This window comes from Schistocerca gregaria, chromosome 1 (assembly GCF_023897955.1).
Source record: "Schistocerca gregaria isolate iqSchGreg1 chromosome 1, iqSchGreg1.2, whole genome shotgun sequence".
Classification (NCBI taxonomy): domain Eukaryota; kingdom Metazoa; phylum Arthropoda; class Insecta; order Orthoptera; family Acrididae; genus Schistocerca; species Schistocerca gregaria.
This window is the reverse complement of record NC_064920.1, coordinates 1,208,762,921-1,208,780,596: the sequence shown is the minus strand read 5'-3', so window position 1 is coordinate 1,208,780,596 and position 17,676 is coordinate 1,208,762,921. Positions and strand designations below refer to the sequence as shown.

Here is a 17,676-nt window from a genome sequence, read left to right as displayed (position 1 = left end):
TCTTTACAGAGCTAGGCAACAAAACTTTGAGTGAATGTTTGAGACTGAGCTTGTGATCCAAATTTATTGTAGATATCGCTGCAACCACTTACTATTCTTCAAGTGTGACTCTTGAGAGTCAACAAACCGCTGCATGCGAGATTTCCATGCTTCAGACGCTGAGTCCGGGATGGCCTTGAAAGCCCTCGTCGTGGCAGCTTGGACCTCCGCCAGGTTCCCATGATGGTGTCTTTCAGGGTAGTTTTTAGTATGGGAACAAAAAACGTCTGGCGGGACCACATCGGAACTGTAGGGGAGCATGGGAATTGTTGGAATCCCTTTCTTGGCTGCCGCCACCAGGAAGCAGGTGTGACTCGGCACGTTGTCATGAAACAGATTCCAATCATCGCCGCTGGCTGGCCTCATGCAATGGACCCTGGCTTTCAGTCTCTTGAGCACTTCACAGTAAAAAATACCATTGACAGTTTGGCCTTGGGGCATAAAGTCATGATAAACCATGCCCCTGACATCGGCGGAGGGGGGGGGGGGGGGGGGGAGAAGAAGAAGAAGAAGACAATTAGCATGGCTTTCACCTTCAATTACCTCGTGCAAGCCTTTTTTTGGACTGGGGATGGTGTGGTGTGCCATTCAGCACTCGTGCGCTTCGTCTCCAGGTCGTACTGAAACACCCAGGTTTCATCTCCGGTGATAACATTATTTAAAAACTTCCGGATCAGCTTCAAGGCCCTAGAGATTGTCTTGGCAGACATCCAAACGTGTTTGGTTTTGAACGTTTGACAAAATCTTCAGGACCATCTTGGCAAGGACCATTCTCATTGACAATTCTTTGGTGATGATAATGTGCAATGTCATTGTATCAAATCCGAGGTCGTCCGCTGTCGTCCTTGACATCCATCCTACGGTTGGTGTTTAATAAAATGCACACATGGTGAATGTTTTCATCAGTTTTGCTGGTTGATGGGCGTCTGGAGCGGTCCTCATTCTCAACGCTGTTCTGACCTCCTTTAAAGCTCTTCAGCCACCTGAAAACGTGGGCTTTTGACCGGCAATCATCGCTGTAGGCTTGCTGACACATATCCAACATTTCCATACTGAATTTTCCTAGTTTCACACACAACTTGATGGCGTAATGTTGCACAATCATTTGTTGCATGTTGGGCCACAACCGACATCTTAACAGCATGTTCACTCAACGCATGATGCTGCCGAGACAAGAGCCTGCAGACGTCTGGCACGCCGTGTGTTTCCAGCCAGGCACCCTCTACCACTAATCCCTCCAGACGAGCGCGCGCTGCAAAATAAAGTCGCATCAGCAAAAAGTCAGTCTCATTACTGTTTATACAAGCCCCGTATTTCTTGCTTATTCTTCCTCATTGTTTGATAGAGAGTCAAATTCCTTACGTAGAGTTCAGCTGCAAAGGAAAGAGGCATAATAAAATTATCTGTGATGATGGCATAACCTACTCCAAGATATTTAGTTAAGTCCGGCCTAATATAAGCAACATATGAACAGTCTTCTGGGAAAGAGACAAAGTGTTCATCTGTTGTAAGATGTGAATGAGATTGTAATTAGATTTGCAGTGTTTTACGTAAAATGTGACGACATCTCTGACACCAGTGAGATTATCATTCTTTCTCCTTTCTTTTGTTGCAGTGATGTCATCAAATCTGATGTGTAGATATCTGAAATATAGTAAAAGATCTCCAAGCAACGAAAATGTCTCTTTTTGTATCTAGGTAGAACACACATAGTTACCAGAACAAAAAAAAAAAAAGAGTACATTTCATCAACATTTGTTGACAACCATTTTTGTTGCTTTTCTGGTTATCTTGGGTTCCATTCCTCACAGTCTTCCTGTGCATTTTCAGTAGTACAGTATGCAAGAATTTTTAAAATATTGTCATCAAAGGATGACTTTAAAGCATTACTTACTGATTCTGTTCCACTAGATGCTCTTGTAAGTTGTGGAAGCAATTTAGTAACATAAAGAACTGTTTGATGCATAACTTTTCGTGGATTTCTGGACAGAGATATTCCATTTTTACTTACATATTTTTTATCAGTTGGCATACTATCAATTAACCAGCACATTTTGTTTCATGCAGACTACTTTACTAACATTCTCCACATTATTTAGATCATTTTCTGCATCTTTGTATGCTCTGAACTAGCGCCACTTGTAGAATATAAATTTTTGCAATTTCTTTCAGCACTAAACCCATATAGACTCTTGTATCTGACTTCCGCATCTAGTAAATCGAATACATTGTTGCCTCCAAAACATGGGTTACACTGTTGCTATATTCTTGCCTGTGACGGAGGCATATTTTGGCTGAAAAAATCCAGCCCACATTTATATATTAAAAAAAAAAATAATAATAATAATCAGCACTTCATCCAGGGATAGTAAGAAACTTGATTAGAGCCTACTTTTATAATTCTTAAGGTAACAAGTACTTCATGGTTGACTGGCTTGGTAGCTTCCTCATACCCCTATGGCTTGTCACAATACCAGCATTTACACTGATTTGTTTTCTCGTGACAGTGAGTCGAAAAATGTTTGCATTGTAGCTGAATTTAGATCCCACTGTCTGCAAAAGCTTGTGCCTTTATCATGCCAGTTTAAATAATTATTAATTTCTTTGCATATCACCTTATCTTCCTCTTCAAGCAGGTCACTTTTTATGCCTGAATGACTAAAGTCATTTACTTCAAAGTAGTTAATACTTTATGCTCCCTGATGCAGTAAACAGTTGGAATCTTGGATAGTTTGGTGTAAGTGCCCAACTAAACATCAATTGTGCATTTCACTGTTTTGCTGGCATTCGGGCTAAGTATTTCTTTTCTACTGCACTTTTGTTTACTTTCTCACTTGGGGTTATTGTTGAAAATGAACTTGGAAATTTCCTCATTGCCACATTCTTCACTAGACAAAGGTGCATCCATGTCAACATTTAAAGCGTATGCCAACTCCTGCACATATAATTACTATAATTATTCCACATTCTCTTTTACATATGCCCATTGTTATACATAAAGTAAAGAAAGGGCAGCCATTCACTTTCTGCAGACTAATTTGTGGTCCATAGGCATGTAGCAGAACACGATAGTAACTAGCTTTAGAGCCCTGGGTTACAGTAAGTACATACATGTACACAAACAATTTCATCCTTGCGGTAGTATTGTTATAGTCTTTACTCAAAGTAAGAGGCTCAGACAAGTAATTGTGTATGTAAAAGAGTATGTTGTCACTAATTACTTTTTCATTCCTCGCAATTTATGATTGTAAATGAGTATTGAGTATGCAGGAGTGAATGATAAAGTATCTGGATTTCTTTATATATTCTTTCCCATGCTTCTCCTTCTGCCAAGCACATATGTTAGGCACCTTTCTGTTGCTCACTTTTCAGATATTTAAACTCTATTTGGAGTGTGCTGTGTTAATGCTCCACATTTGACAAATTAATTCCATTTGTCACATATTAGTTACTGTAATGCTTGACCATTCAGTGTCTGGTCGCTTGGCTGAAGCTTAATGTACTACAAGATGTGATACAGTGAAACCCATGTTTCACCTTTTTGTGCAGTCCAGACTTAAAAAACACAAAATTGAGGAAAATGCAGAATCAAGGAAAACATTGAAAACCCCAAAAAATGAACACAAACATATGTAATTGGCATCCATGATTAAAAATTGTAGTCATCTTCAATACATTGTATAAAATCTGAATAAGTGAAGGAAATAAATTTCATCCCCCCCCCCCCTCCCCCCCCTCCCCCCCTCCCGTTGCTGCGGTATGAGCGCTCGACAACAGAGAAAATACTAAAATTGTAACTCTCTTTTTTTGTTTTTCTATCCTTTTCTTTATTGTCTCTCGAGAGCGGAAGCTTAATGCAGACTTGATCTGATTAAGACGAAAAAAACGTATTAATGTGTAGACATTGTGGAAGTTTGCTATGAAATTCGGAGGATGGAGAGAAGCAACTAAAATAAATTGCATTTAATATCAAGATGGTTTTGGATACATTAGAAATTCCTGGACAATGAAACTTATTGCAAGATTTCGGACCAGACTTTTCATGCAGAATTGAAGGAGATTTTTGAAAACCTGGACTCCGCACGAAAGAAGACATGTTAACCTGGTAAAGGATGAACTCTTATCTGCGCCATTTCCCTCTGTTAGTTACATTTGTTACTCTCTGTCTTTTTTCAAATAATTTTTGTAGTTGAAATTGGTTTGACTTTTGCTCAGAAACGCCACACGGACCACCCCAGCAATAGCCTTTCCGAATCATGAAGTCCGATAACTTTTCTGTAATACGAAGTCCGATTTGCATTTAATTCTTTCCTTTTTTCATGGTCATTTACGATTTTAAAACACCCTTTTCATTCACCATTGCTTCCCACTATTTTTAACCTTTTCTTTTATTTTCTTATCTTTTCTTATCTTTTTCTTTTTTTATTAACCACTACAACTGGCGATGTGACAGGACAGATTGTCTAGTCCCGCTACATGGACCTTGCCGTTGGTGGGGAGGCTTGCGTGCCTCAACGATACAGATAGCCATACCTTAGGTACAACCACAATGAAGGGGTATCTGTTGAGAGGCCAGACGAACGTGTGGTTCCTGAAGAGGGGCAGCAGCCTTTTCAGTAGTTGCAGGGGCAACAGTCTGGATGATTGACTGATCTGGCCTTGTAACATTAACCAAATTGGCCTTGGTGTTCTGGTACTGTGAGCGGCTGAAAGCTAGGGGAAACTACAGCCGTAATTTTTCCCGAGGGCATGCAGCTTTACTGTATGATTAAATGATGATGGCGTCCTCTTGGGTAAAATATTCCGGAGGTAAAATAGTCCCCCATTCGTATCTCCGGGCGGGGACTACTCAAGAGGACGTTTTTATCAGGAGAAAGAAAACTGGCATTCTACGGATCGGAGCGTGGAATGTCAGATCCCTTAATCGGGCAGGTAGGTTATAAAATTTAAAAAGGGAAATGGATAGGTTAAAATTAGATATAGTGGGAATTAGTGAAGTTCTTTGGCAGGAGGAACAAGACTTCTGGTCAGATGACTACAGGGTTATAAATACAAAATCATATTGGGGTAATGCAGGAGTAGGTTTAATAATGAATAAAAAATAGGTGTACAGGTAAGCTACTACAAACAGCATAGTGGAACGCATTATTGTAGCCAAGATAGATACGAAGCCCACACCTACTACAGTAGTAAAAGTTTATATGCCAACTAGCTCTGCAGATGACGAAGAAATTGATGAAATGTATGATGAGATAAAAGGAATTATTCAGGTAGTGACGGGAGACGAAAATTTAATAGTCATGGGTGACTGGAATTCATCAGTAGGAAAAGGGAGAGAAGGAAACATACTAGGTGAATATGGACTGGGGGTAAGAAATGAAAGAGGAAGCCACCTGGTAGAATTTTACGCAGAGCATAACTTAATCAAACTAATACTTGGTTTAAGAATCATAAAAGAAGGCTGTATACCTGGAAGAAGCCTGGAGATACTAAAAGGTATAAGATAGGTTATATAATGGTAAGACAGATTTAGGAACCAGGTTTTAAATTGTAAGACATTTCCAGGGGCAGATGTGTACTCTGACCACAATCTATTGGTTATGACCTGTAGATTAAAACTGAAGAAACTGCAAAAAGGTTGGAATTTAACGAGACGGGACCTGGATAAACTGCAAGAACCAGAGATTGTACAGAGTTTCAGGGAGAGCATAAGGGAACAATTGATAGGAATGGGGGAAGGAAATACAGTAGAAGAAGAATGGGTAGCTTTGAGGGATGAAATAGTGAAGGCAGTAGAGGATCAAATAGGTAAAAAGACGAGGGCTAGTAGAAACCCTTGGGTAACAGAGGAAATATTGAATTTAATTGATGAAAGGAGAAAATATAAAAATGCAGTAAATGAAGGAGGCAAAAAAGGAATACAAACGTCCCAAAAATGATATTGACAAGAAGTGCAAAGTGGCTAAGCAGGGATGGCTAGAGGGCAAATGTAAGGATGTAGAGGCTTATCTCACTAGGGGTAAGATAGATACTGCCTACAGGAAAAGTAGAGAGACCTTTCGAGAAAGTAGAACCACTTCCATGAATATCGAGAGCTTTGATGGAAACCCAGTTTTAATCAAAGAAGGGAAAGCAGAAAGGTGGAAGGAGTATATAGAGGGCCTATACAAGGGTGCTGTACTTGAGGACAATATTACGGAAATGGAAGAGGATATAGATGAAGATGAAATGGGAGATACGATACTGCGTGAAGAGTTTGACAGAGCACTGAAAGACCTGAGTCGAAACAAGTCCCCCGGAGTAGACAACATTCCATTAGAACTACTGACAACCTTGGGAGAGCGAGTCCTGACAAAACTCTACCATCTGGTGGGGCGAGATGTATGAAACAGGCGAAATACCCTCAGACTTCAAGAAAAATATAATAATCCCAATCCCAAAGAAAGCAGGTGTTGACAAATGTGAAAATTACCGAACTATCAGAGTAATAAGACACAGCTGCAAAATACTAACGCGAATTATTTACAGACGAATGGAAAAACAGATAGAATCTGACCTCGGGGAAGATCAGTTTGGATTCCATAGAAATGTTGGAACACATGAGGCAATACTAACCCTACGACTTATCTTAGAAGCTAGATTAAGGAAAGGCAAACCTATGTTTCTACTATTTGTAGACTTAGAGAAAGCTTTTGACAATGTTGATTGGAATACTCTCTTTCAAATGCTGAAGGTGGCACGGGTAAAGTACAGGGAGCGAAAGGCTATTTACAATTTGTACAGAAAGCAGATGGCAGTTATAAGAATCGAGGGGTATGAAAGGGAAGCAGTGGTTGAGAATGGAGTGTGACAGGGTTGTAGCCTATCCCCTGTGTTATTCAATCTGTATATTGAGCAAGCAATAAAGGAAACAAAAGAAAAATTCGGAGTAGGTATTAAAATCCATGGAGAAGAAATAAAAACTTTGAGGTTCGCCGATGACATTGTAATTCTGTCAGAGACAGCAAAGGACTTGGAAGAGCAGTTGAACGGAATGGATAGTGTCTTGAAAGGAGGGTATAAGATGAACATCAACAAAAGCAAAACGAGGATAATGGAATGTAGTCGAATTAAATCGGGTGATGCTGAGGGAATTAGATTAGGAAATGACATACTTAAAGTAGTAAAGGAGTTTTGCTATTTGGGGAGCAAAATAACTGATGATGGTCGATGTAGAGAGGTGCTACAGAAGAATGCTGAAGATTAGATGGGTTGATCGCATAACTAATGAGGAGGTATTGAATATTATTGGGGAAAAGAGGAGCTTGTGGCACAACTTGACTAGAAGAAGGGATCGGTTGGTAGGACATGTTCTGAGACATCAAGGGATCTGCAATTTAGTATTGGAGGGCAGCATGGAGAGTAAAAATCGTAGAGGGAGACCAAGAGATGAATACACTAAACAGATTCAGAGGGATTTTAGCTTGCAGTAGGTACTTGGAGATGAAGAAACTTGCACAGGATAGAGTAGCATGGAGAGCTGCATCAAACCAGACTCAGGACTGAAGACCACAACAACAACAACAACAACAAAAACAACCACAAATTTCATCAGTACTTAAAAAATCACATATGTGTAAAAGCAAGTAAAAACTTGTCAGAAAATTGAAATTGGTAATGACATGCATGATATAACTATGTAAATTAAACCTAAGTGGAATCTGCCATCACTCCATTTGCTATACACTGATCACATCAGCCTTACTTTGAAACAAGCCACTCTATATGGTGCAAGTCACTCTGTCAGTATGATGTCACCATGCTACAGAGTTATTGGCTGCAGGTGGAAAGTAAACATCCGACATGTTATCTGGCAGTTTTCAGTTTATTTCACTATCTGGGCTATAAATTGTTGCGATTTTCAAGGTGAACGTAAGATGAAAGAGACTCAAAACTGTGTGTTTTAAGGTGTAATGTGCTGCTGTAGTGTGTTGGGAAATGGTGCATTTACCTCATATATCATTAGCAAAATTGATAATCACTAGTGGCAAAACCCATTTTTTTCCATGATAGGTCTATTATATGACATAAAATTTTGAAATTTCTTTCTTGTTTGATTTTGGATTTGCAATTTGGTTATGTCAATTCATGTTATGAGTATTAGCAAAATTACTACGTAGGAGGAGGAGGAGGGGGAGGGGAATGAAATTCTCGCACCGAATATAATTTATATCTTCTGTGCCCCTTTATATTTTATAATCCAGTACTTTAGAGATTTCAAATTTTACATAATACAAGGTCTGTAAACTTATCACGTAGTGAGCTAAACAAAGTGGGTTTGGTTGGTACATAGTGGCAGTAGGGAAAGCACTGAGGGGTGGGGAAAAGAATCTCATGCAGGGCTAGAAACATTTTTAGAACAGCTCATGTACACTCTTCTACCAAAGACTGTTAATTACCCACAAGTCACTACTCAGAGATGACAGTTTCAAAAGGACATTCTTCACTTTACATAATTTAATGTAAAAGGAAAGTAAAATGCAATGCCAAGTTTTCTGGACAAAAGTGATAAATAATCCAAACTTAATGTGGCAGACTTACCAGGATCACCAGCAGCCACTAAGCACTAACATGGTACGTGGCTGGAGAGAGGGGCTTCTTTGCACATAATATACGAAAGAAAAGTCACACGACTTGACATCCCTGAATTATGCTATTAAATTGAGTTTTTGAGAGCCCCTTTAGGAAATACAAAACAGATTAGAAGTATAAGTTTTATTTGCAGGTTAATTAGTTAGTAATTGCAGTACATTATTCACTTCTTAACACAGTCCAGAATAATCTTTTGGCTGGATTTTTCCTACTGCTTAAGTAAATAGATTTTGTTTTCTAAATTTGATGACATTACTAGCATAATGTCTTCTATATCAGATTCCTGCATATATTTTCTTAGAGTCTTTACGCTCTGCAATGCCTAACAGAAAGCACCACAAATAAGCCTGATATGGCCTTTCTCTACGTGATCAACATAGTCTATTTCACATACACTTAAATTTACGTCACGGGAAACATAGTCACCAAATTCTGCCTGTTGCTCACTCTGCATCCCAATCTTTCCCTTTTCATTAATCCAGAACATCAGGCATGCCAATATAGTCTCTGCCATGTGCCATTGTATTGTGGTGAAGTTTATCCTGTCCCACATCTCAAATAAAGTTAAGAGCAATGAGGAGATTCATCTTTGGTGTGGATGCATCTCGAAGTAGTCCTGCGTCAATCATCTCAACTACTTTCTGCACTAGCTGCTTTTGGTAATTAAATTTAAAAGCATTGATTAGGCCCAAATCTAGAGGCTTCAAGTGGCTAGCACAATTTAGGGGGAAAAATATTACTTTACCATTTCTCAGCATATCAAAACTTTTTGTATGTGCTGCACAGTGATAGATGAATAGGACTATTATTCGATTTTTTCGTCCCCATTTGATAATCTAGTTGGTTGAAGAAGTATTAAAAAAATTTCCAAATCACCCAGGAATTTGAATGTGCTGAGTACTTCATAGATAACTTTGTAATGATTTTTAGGCAGCGTGGTTTTTAAACTTCCCTTTTAAAGAGGTAGAAACGTTTCTGAGCCATCAGCGTAGTAACACAGCAAAACTGTGACTCTCTGTTTAGACTTAGTGCTACCTTGACAGGTATCTCCTTATATGAGAAAATTTTATTTGGTTAATTAAAGAAAGTCCTGTTTCATTTGTGTTGAAAATATCTTTCAGTTGGCAACCCTCAGTCAATTGAATCAAATCACTTTTCCAATCACAGACAAAATTTTTTAATTAACTCTTGCATTTTCTCTGCATAATGTTTTGTAAACTAGATTGTGGTGGTTTTTAAATCGGTATATCTATCCAATTGGAAATTATAAAATTCCAACTGGGCAGCAATATTTAGGGTCTTCTCTTTCAAAACAGTGTCATCCGTGGCAACATTTTCTCTACAGGCTTGCTTGAACCACATCATGAGAACTGATTCCCGTTCTTCAAGTGGTGGTGATTTCATCAATTACCCCCTTCTTAGAAGATGAAGATCCACAATTATGGAAGTTCTTCTCAATGTTTTCACATTTCTTCACAGACGTATTTCAAGACATTACTGGAATTGCAAGAGAGAATGATAACTATACAAAAGTCCCTATATTGGAATCAAGTTGTTTTAGTATCTGCATCTTCTCTTCTAGTGAAAAGACTCAGTGTTTTTGTTGAAATTATTGGTCATGTCTGAAACAAGATTTTTCACATGCACGACTCGCACATACATGACAACTCTGTCTACAGTAATGAACTTCTAATTAATTGTATATTACTGTTCACTGTCTGTGGATTATTTTGGTCAGGATGGTAGTTTTTATAATTTTGGGATTTTTTTGAAATTTCGTCTACTGAGAAAACATGAATGTAGTTTTCTGTTGCAAAAAATGCAAGTCTCAAATAAGAGTATTGTACATAGTGTATCAGAGGTTCATTAAAGTTGTGCCACACCTGCTTACCACATACCACATCGTAATTGGATAATTTTCTTTCCTTTTTTAATATAAAGAAGATTCATGAAAAATGCCGTATGTTATTGTGAACATTTCTGTCTGTTGGATTACAAACTGTGCAAGCAAAATAAATTAAACTTAAAAGTGAACGGTGGCTTTGTGTTTCTGCAGATCCTATTGGGATTTAATGTTTAGCCAGTATTATTAAGTTCAAAATGTGTATTTCTGTAGACCTTCTCTTCAGCAAGTTTGCCACATTCAAAATGTCCTAAGCTTAACAGCATAAGTGTTGGGTATTGTTTGTTAAAGAATGAAAGCTTAAATATTTGATGTGTTCTATTTAAATAATATCAAACAATGGAAAATCCAGGATGGAATGTAGCGATACCACAGAAGGAAAGTTGCTACTCACCATATAGTGGAGATGCTGAGTCGCGATAGGCACAAAAAAAAGATTCACACAATTATAGCTTTTGGCCATTAAGGCCTTTGTTAGCATTAGACACACACACACACACACACACACACACACACACACACACACACACACACAGTCTGCAGTCTCAGAGAGCAGAAACCACACCATTTAAATAAAAGAATTACTGTAAATGTAATGTGATGCGGTGGGCTTCAGCAGAAAGGACTCGTCAGAGACACAGAAATTTTCAGCATCTAATAGCTAAAGTGTCTTCACACATTTTGTAAAATAAGTTATGAGATACAGTAATTTTTATTTTATGTGCTCTGTATGACTGAAATAATGTAGCAAGAAAAAATATAAAACATCACAGCAGCTTAGTGGTTAAACCATAAGCATAAATGTGGACATATGCTTAATGACAAACTTTGTGTCACCATTGCTGTTATTTTTACCGCTGTTCTTGGGAATCGCACTTCTTATGCTCCACCTCATGAAAGTGTTTTTGTTATGTCCAAATAGGTTTAACAAATAATACATTAACTTCAGTGTGTGCTTGTTTGCTTCATTTATCCAAGACCTTTCATTGATTTATTTGTTTTAGACATTAAAAGGTACAATTGCTTCAGAAATGTCTAACAAAGGTCCAATGCCTTTAATTGCTGAACCAATAGGTTACTTGCTCCATTAACTCTTAGTTATACTGAATACTGTACAGTTTGTTTTATTTTACAGGAAGTGAAACAGCCGCCCAAAATAATGCTGTCAAACGTAGAAGTAAGTATCAGCCTACTTATAGATGTAAAGTATACTTTTAATTTTCCAACATGTACAAGAAAACAGAACTGTGATCTTGTGAATTAAATTTATTTCAGGACAGGGATTCGTATGTCAAAATGATCATGGATCTGGGTGGCCATGTATCAGATAAAACTGTCTTTGATCCCACTGCAACACATCTCATTTGTGGTAAACCGGCACGAAGTGAGAAGTTATTGGGTAGTATTGCATCTGGCAAATGGGTATTACACAAGAGCTTCATAGATGCAAGTTGCAGAGCAGGTACTTTTGTTAAGGTAAAAGAAACAGCATTCTTTATCACTTGTTTCAAATAACAGTGGTTAAAATAGAACAATGAAAAGTCCAGGTTGGAATATAAACATTACGAAATGGATAGATTGTCTTCTTCAGAAAGGAAAAGGAAAAGAAAAAAGTTTTCTTTTTGAATGGGCTTTGGCTGAAAGCTCCATCTGTGAAATCTTTTTTCTTGTGCCTGTCCGCATTTCAATGTGTAATCTTTATGGGGTGTAGCAATCTCTCCTTTTCATTATATTATTAATAATTAAAATAGAATTTACATTGATCCACCAATGCATGTGTCAATTTATTTGTAAGAAGAGGCTGATGCAACTAATTTTTATTAGATATTAACACGGGAAAGCAGACTGTTAATGGGACCAATAGCTGAAAAATGTGAAATGGCTCAGGAAATGAGTTCTCTAGAACACTTTTTCTCAGCTGCATTTTTTCATTTATAATGGTTAGAAAAGCTATTAAGACAACTTTTCATTGATAACATGCATCAGGTTTTGTGACTTGTCCTGTTACAGGGTGCATGTAACATGTGAATGGAACATACTCTGTGTTCTCAACTGAAATTAACTACCTGAGTGGTAAGATGAGTTTAACAAATTCAGTCATTGCTTCAAAAGACATTGTAAACACACACACAATGAGAACAGTCTGGCCACTACAGAGTACTACAGGACTAGAAGTTTTAGAAGTGAGACCCAGGCTGTTGTCTGACTAGAGAGGTTTTGACTTTCTAGAGTTTTACTGTATGAATGACAACTACAGCATTGCCATATATATTATGAGTGTAGCAATTAGGAATGCATGTAAAGGTGCTTGTTTTCTTTTTAAAAAAGCAAAAAAGCTTTGACCGTGAGGTATAAACATTCCTGCAGTTTGTCTTATAGTGTTCAACCACAAGAAATATTCACAGTAAATGACAATATTGAGATCTTTGTGCTCAACAGCAGGTGCAAGATACACTCATAAATAGTACCAAAGCTGAAAACACATGGAGCTTGCAGAGCCCATTGATTAATTGTTATGGTATCAAACTAACTGCTTACCAAGAAGACACTCTTTGTAGGATAAAAGGTGATACATTAGCAACAGTAGAAAAGAATCTTCAGTCAAGTGAAATAGAAACTCAATCAACATATGAAATGATTTGCTTGAGTAGCCATCAAGTACAGAATAAAGTTTGTAGCTGGATCATTCTATCACAGTTCATACCCATCTGCAGAACAGAGAATCTCAGAGTCAGTCTCAGTTAACTAGTGTGTAAGCTTCAAAACCATGGTTGAAGATCTTAACAAATTACAAATTTGTAAGTAGTGGATGAGACATACCATTCTGTGATGTCATTACAAAAGCTTACTCTGAATATTTTGAAGAAGAGGTAGTTTGGGCTTAGGTTGTTTATAGTTAGACTTACTGGGTAAGGACCTGACCTCTGTGAGTGTGTTTACTTAGACTGGTATCAGTTATCTCGAAACTATTGTAGTAATCAGCAACTATGTCTCTCAAGTTACTAATAAAAAAGTCAAGAATCAATATACATTCTTATAGGATTGATAGTCATCTTTCTTAAGTCTATAACTTAACAGTAGTGGATGTGTGATATACTTTCAGTAAAAGTAATATAATCACTTTCCACCAAAAATTGTATTGATATAATGATTTGTTTATTCAAACATGGAAAAATAAATTTTTGCTTTTACTGTTGAAACAGTTTGTAATTCCCATAATGTTTGAATGCAAACATTATAATGTGTATTAGTTACAAAGTATTTCATTGTTTTGCAGGAAGAGGAATATGAGTGGGGCAACCCCAAAGCAAAAGAACTGTGGAGCCAGTTGCGACCTGGCAGTGTGGATATGGCATTGGCTAAGGCAGTTTACAGGTGGCGGTGCAAACTGTGCGGTAGCAATCGTGGTGCTTTCTCAGCTATGAGAGCCATCATACACACAAATCAAGAGAAGGCAGCTTCTTTTGCCAGACTTATCAAGGCAGGAGGTGGACAGGTGCTGGATGTCAGGCAAGTTCTTTGCTTCCGTCTCTGGTGTACGAATATTCCAAAGCGTTCTTGTAATGCTGTGCAGCACACTTAATTCAGGGTGGTCATGATGGAATTAACATTGTGATTAACCCATCATAACTGGATCAGATGTGGAGTTTGTAGAACTAACCTTTCTTGGTTTGGCAACTATAATGCAGAAACAGAAAAATGGTTGTACCGTAGAGAGAATGTGAGTAGAAGGTAGAGAAAGACAAATTACATGACAGAAGGCAAGGGGGCAATACAACTGGAAGGGGTTTTGGGGGGGGGGGGTGAGATTTCTGCCAGCTTCGCAGATTCCTTCAGTCACCTCTTTTTAAATTGCTAAACTGACCACTAAGGGTCACACAGCTACTTCATTTTGTCCTCTTTGGTCAGATTTTTCTCTGTTACCAGTACTCCTTCATAGTGTCTCTACACTGTTGCTTTCATTCTTCTGGTTTTGGTACTTCTTTTTCTTGACTTGAAACCTTTCCTAACTTTGAATTCTGTTTGTTAACGTGTCTCGTTCTAACATGAGGACTTCTGGGCATTGGAGCTCTCAGCGTTTTTCCGAGCTGCATTAATTCAAGTCATTTTGATTCTTGTTCAGAGGTAACCAAATATTTATTTTGAGTTTTTGTCCGTTCTTTGTACCCTATGGGAGGCCCTCGTCACACGACATTATTATACTGATGTCCAAGAAATATCAACCTCCCATTCCTCATGCTCTCAGATATTCTCTCTACATTCAATAGACTTCTTTGATGCACCAAAGTTTCCAGGCACATGTGATTTTTCGTAGGAGCCTCCTTTCTAGGATCTCAAATTTCTCTAACTTGTAATTCATTGAGAGACAATCACTGGCACACAGGCATTGTCTTTTGATCACAGCATTATAGTGTCTTAGTTTGACATACCAGGAGATGGGCTATTTGTTGTAAAAGTATTTTGTCAGCTGATATGCTCTTTCCATTTTTGAGATTCGATCGCTTATCATAGTTCTTTTTAGTCCCATCTTCATGTGTGGTCTCATTGAGGCACTAGAATTTCTTTGCCCTCATAATCAGACCTCTCTCTGTGTAACATTGCCTGTGCATGGCTTAAAAATTTTAGAGGAAAAAAAACATAAAAAGAGGCTACAGAGGATAATTCCTCCTATCCTGGAAAAACAATAAAGATTTAGGTAAAACAAGAGTACAACTGATACAATCTTTGCGAAAACATCATGCAAGGCTTCATTTATGTTTTAAGTCTCATTGCAATCTTCAGCTTGGAATAGTCTGCAAACACCCGATTTGTTAAATATTCTTCTTATCTGTAGAATAACTTAATTTTTACTAAAAATCAGGACTTGGCATTTCCGATGTTTTAAGTAACTTTTAATGTGACATATAGTAGGTGATTAGTATTTTGTAACAGGAGGCCTTTCAGATAATGAATGACAATTTTTTTTTATTACAATACAAATATCTACATGTTATTGATATAAACTTCTGGTCTTTGGTACTCCTTGACAGGGTGGCTGGCACAAGAGACTATGTGCCGCCCCTGACTACTTAGCCCACCAAGCCTCCAAGTATGTCTTCAACTCTCTTGGAATGGCACAGAGACCAGGCAGAATACCTTGTGTAAATAATAAAATATACAAAACAATACTTGTCCACAAATAATTCTTCTTGCATAATAATTAAAACTTTATATTCTGAACAATTATCCTGGATATCAAAAAATGCATATAATGCTACTAATAATGCTTGTTCACTTATATTCAAAGTGATATAAGGTTTCACTTCCACTCAGTGAAATTATTTCCAAACTGTAGATACAGAATATCTGGAAAATCTCGTGCCTTCACACCTGCTGCTTTTGACTAATAAGTAGTTTCCACCTACAATAAACAAATGTGAATACAACACACCCACACCCACCCACACACACACACACACACACACACACACACACACACACACACACACTCTTTTTAGTATGTATGTTCCACATACAACTATATTTATATCAGTCTGTAAATCCATCTAACATCACACAATGAAACTAGATTGCAGGTATGCAATTAATAAAACAGAACAGATTGCTTTGGAATTCAATATACTGTTATGTTTGGTAATATCCTGTTCAAATTCTTCATTGCATACAATTAATGAAAATAGATCTTTCAAATCGTATTATGGCATTGAGAAATGCCCTATAGTTAACCAACTAACATTAATATTACTGGGGTCATAAACTGTCTAGGGCTGCACTATGAGTGTAAGGACCCTAGGAGGACAGAAGACAAACCCCCAAGATTGGTACCCTTCCATCCGCCCACCTTAGACTACTCTCCTGGGGGAGATTCTTCACTGGTGTGCTGGAGAATAGTGGTGTTTGTCGATTCTACAGAATTGATACCACCAGCTCCATGCCATCAGGGGGCTAGCTGCTCTTTGGCAGGTTCGTGCTTGGCTACCACGGGGCCCCAGCCTTCGCAGCATCTTTTCCCTTCTGTGCTCCATGTCTATCCTCTTGCTGTTCTTTTCCTCGTCTCTTGGGGAACATGTCTGGGATGTTGTTGGAAATGTGTTCTGCATGTTCAGTTGCCGATGTCAGAACAGTCTCTCCACTTTCTTTTGTTCCTTCTTTCTCTTTTTCTTTCCCCTTCTCCTATCCTTCCTCCACTTCGATGTTTGATGTTCCTCCTTTTCTTCTTTCTTCCTGCATGCTACTGAAGGCCAGCCCCCAAGTCTGTCGCATAACAGGTGACTGGGTAACCCATAATTCCCAGCCCTGGGTTGACAGGTGGGGTTCGCATGTACCCCTTGGTAAAGGCTAGGCCCAGGGAGGGGTGAAGGCCTGAGCTGCTACCTTCCTAAATTGCTGATTGGACCCTCTGTCAGGTGTTCAGGAGGTGTGAACAATCACCTAAGGTGGTGCACTCCCTTCTGAGTGGGCCCCCAGTTGGAAGGAACAAGCCACCGTAGACGTTGGCAATCGTGCTTTTTCACTGTCAATGTCTACCAAATGTAAACGGAATGAGGCTAATGATTCAAAGACCTTACCGCTGCACTGTGGTTCCTCAGTCAGTCAGAAGATGGTCAGTCCTTTACTACGGTAAATCCATAAATATAGAAAGATGTTGATGCAGTTGCTGACTGTGAAATACTGCTCTCGTTTCTGAAATGGTACTTTGGAGTCCCCTTCAGAATCTCAAGCACAACTGCTTGCAGCTTCGCTCCTCCACAGCTATCCTGTTCATCTTGAGGCCCATCAAACACTGAATTTTTCCTGTGGTGTTATTTACAGTAGGCTAATCAGTGGTCTGAGTGATGCAGAAATCCAAACGTACCTCTGTGATGATCAGGGTGTCATTACAGTCCATCAGGTGATTAAAAAAGTAAATGCATCCTTAGAGAGCGCGCGCGCGCGCGCACACACACACACACACACACACACACACACACACACACACACACACACCCTTTATCTGACTTTTGATACAGTAGTGCTTCCATCCAAGATCAAAGCAGGTCATTAAGTTTTGACAATATGACCGACATTCCGAACTTGGTGTGCTACTACCTGTCATCGTTCCA

The 17,676-nt window shown here is 38.5% G+C and overlaps 1 protein-coding gene across 2 annotated transcripts in view; it reads left to right on the top strand.

Annotated features, from left to right (window-relative positions):
* The window catches only part of LOC126284798 (DNA topoisomerase 2-binding protein 1-A-like), a 290,604-nt gene that overhangs the window by 260,867 nt on the left and 12,061 nt on the right, over window positions 1-17,676 (top strand). For both annotated transcript variants that reach the window (XM_049983964.1, XM_049983973.1), the window contains exons 22-24: window positions 11,709-11,750; window positions 11,849-12,049; window positions 13,851-14,083. In XM_049983964.1, coding sequence (XP_049839921.1) covers window positions 11,709-11,750; window positions 11,849-12,049; window positions 13,851-14,083 — 476 coding nt within the window. The remainder of the gene's footprint in view (window positions 1-11,708; window positions 11,751-11,848; window positions 12,050-13,850; window positions 14,084-17,676) is intronic.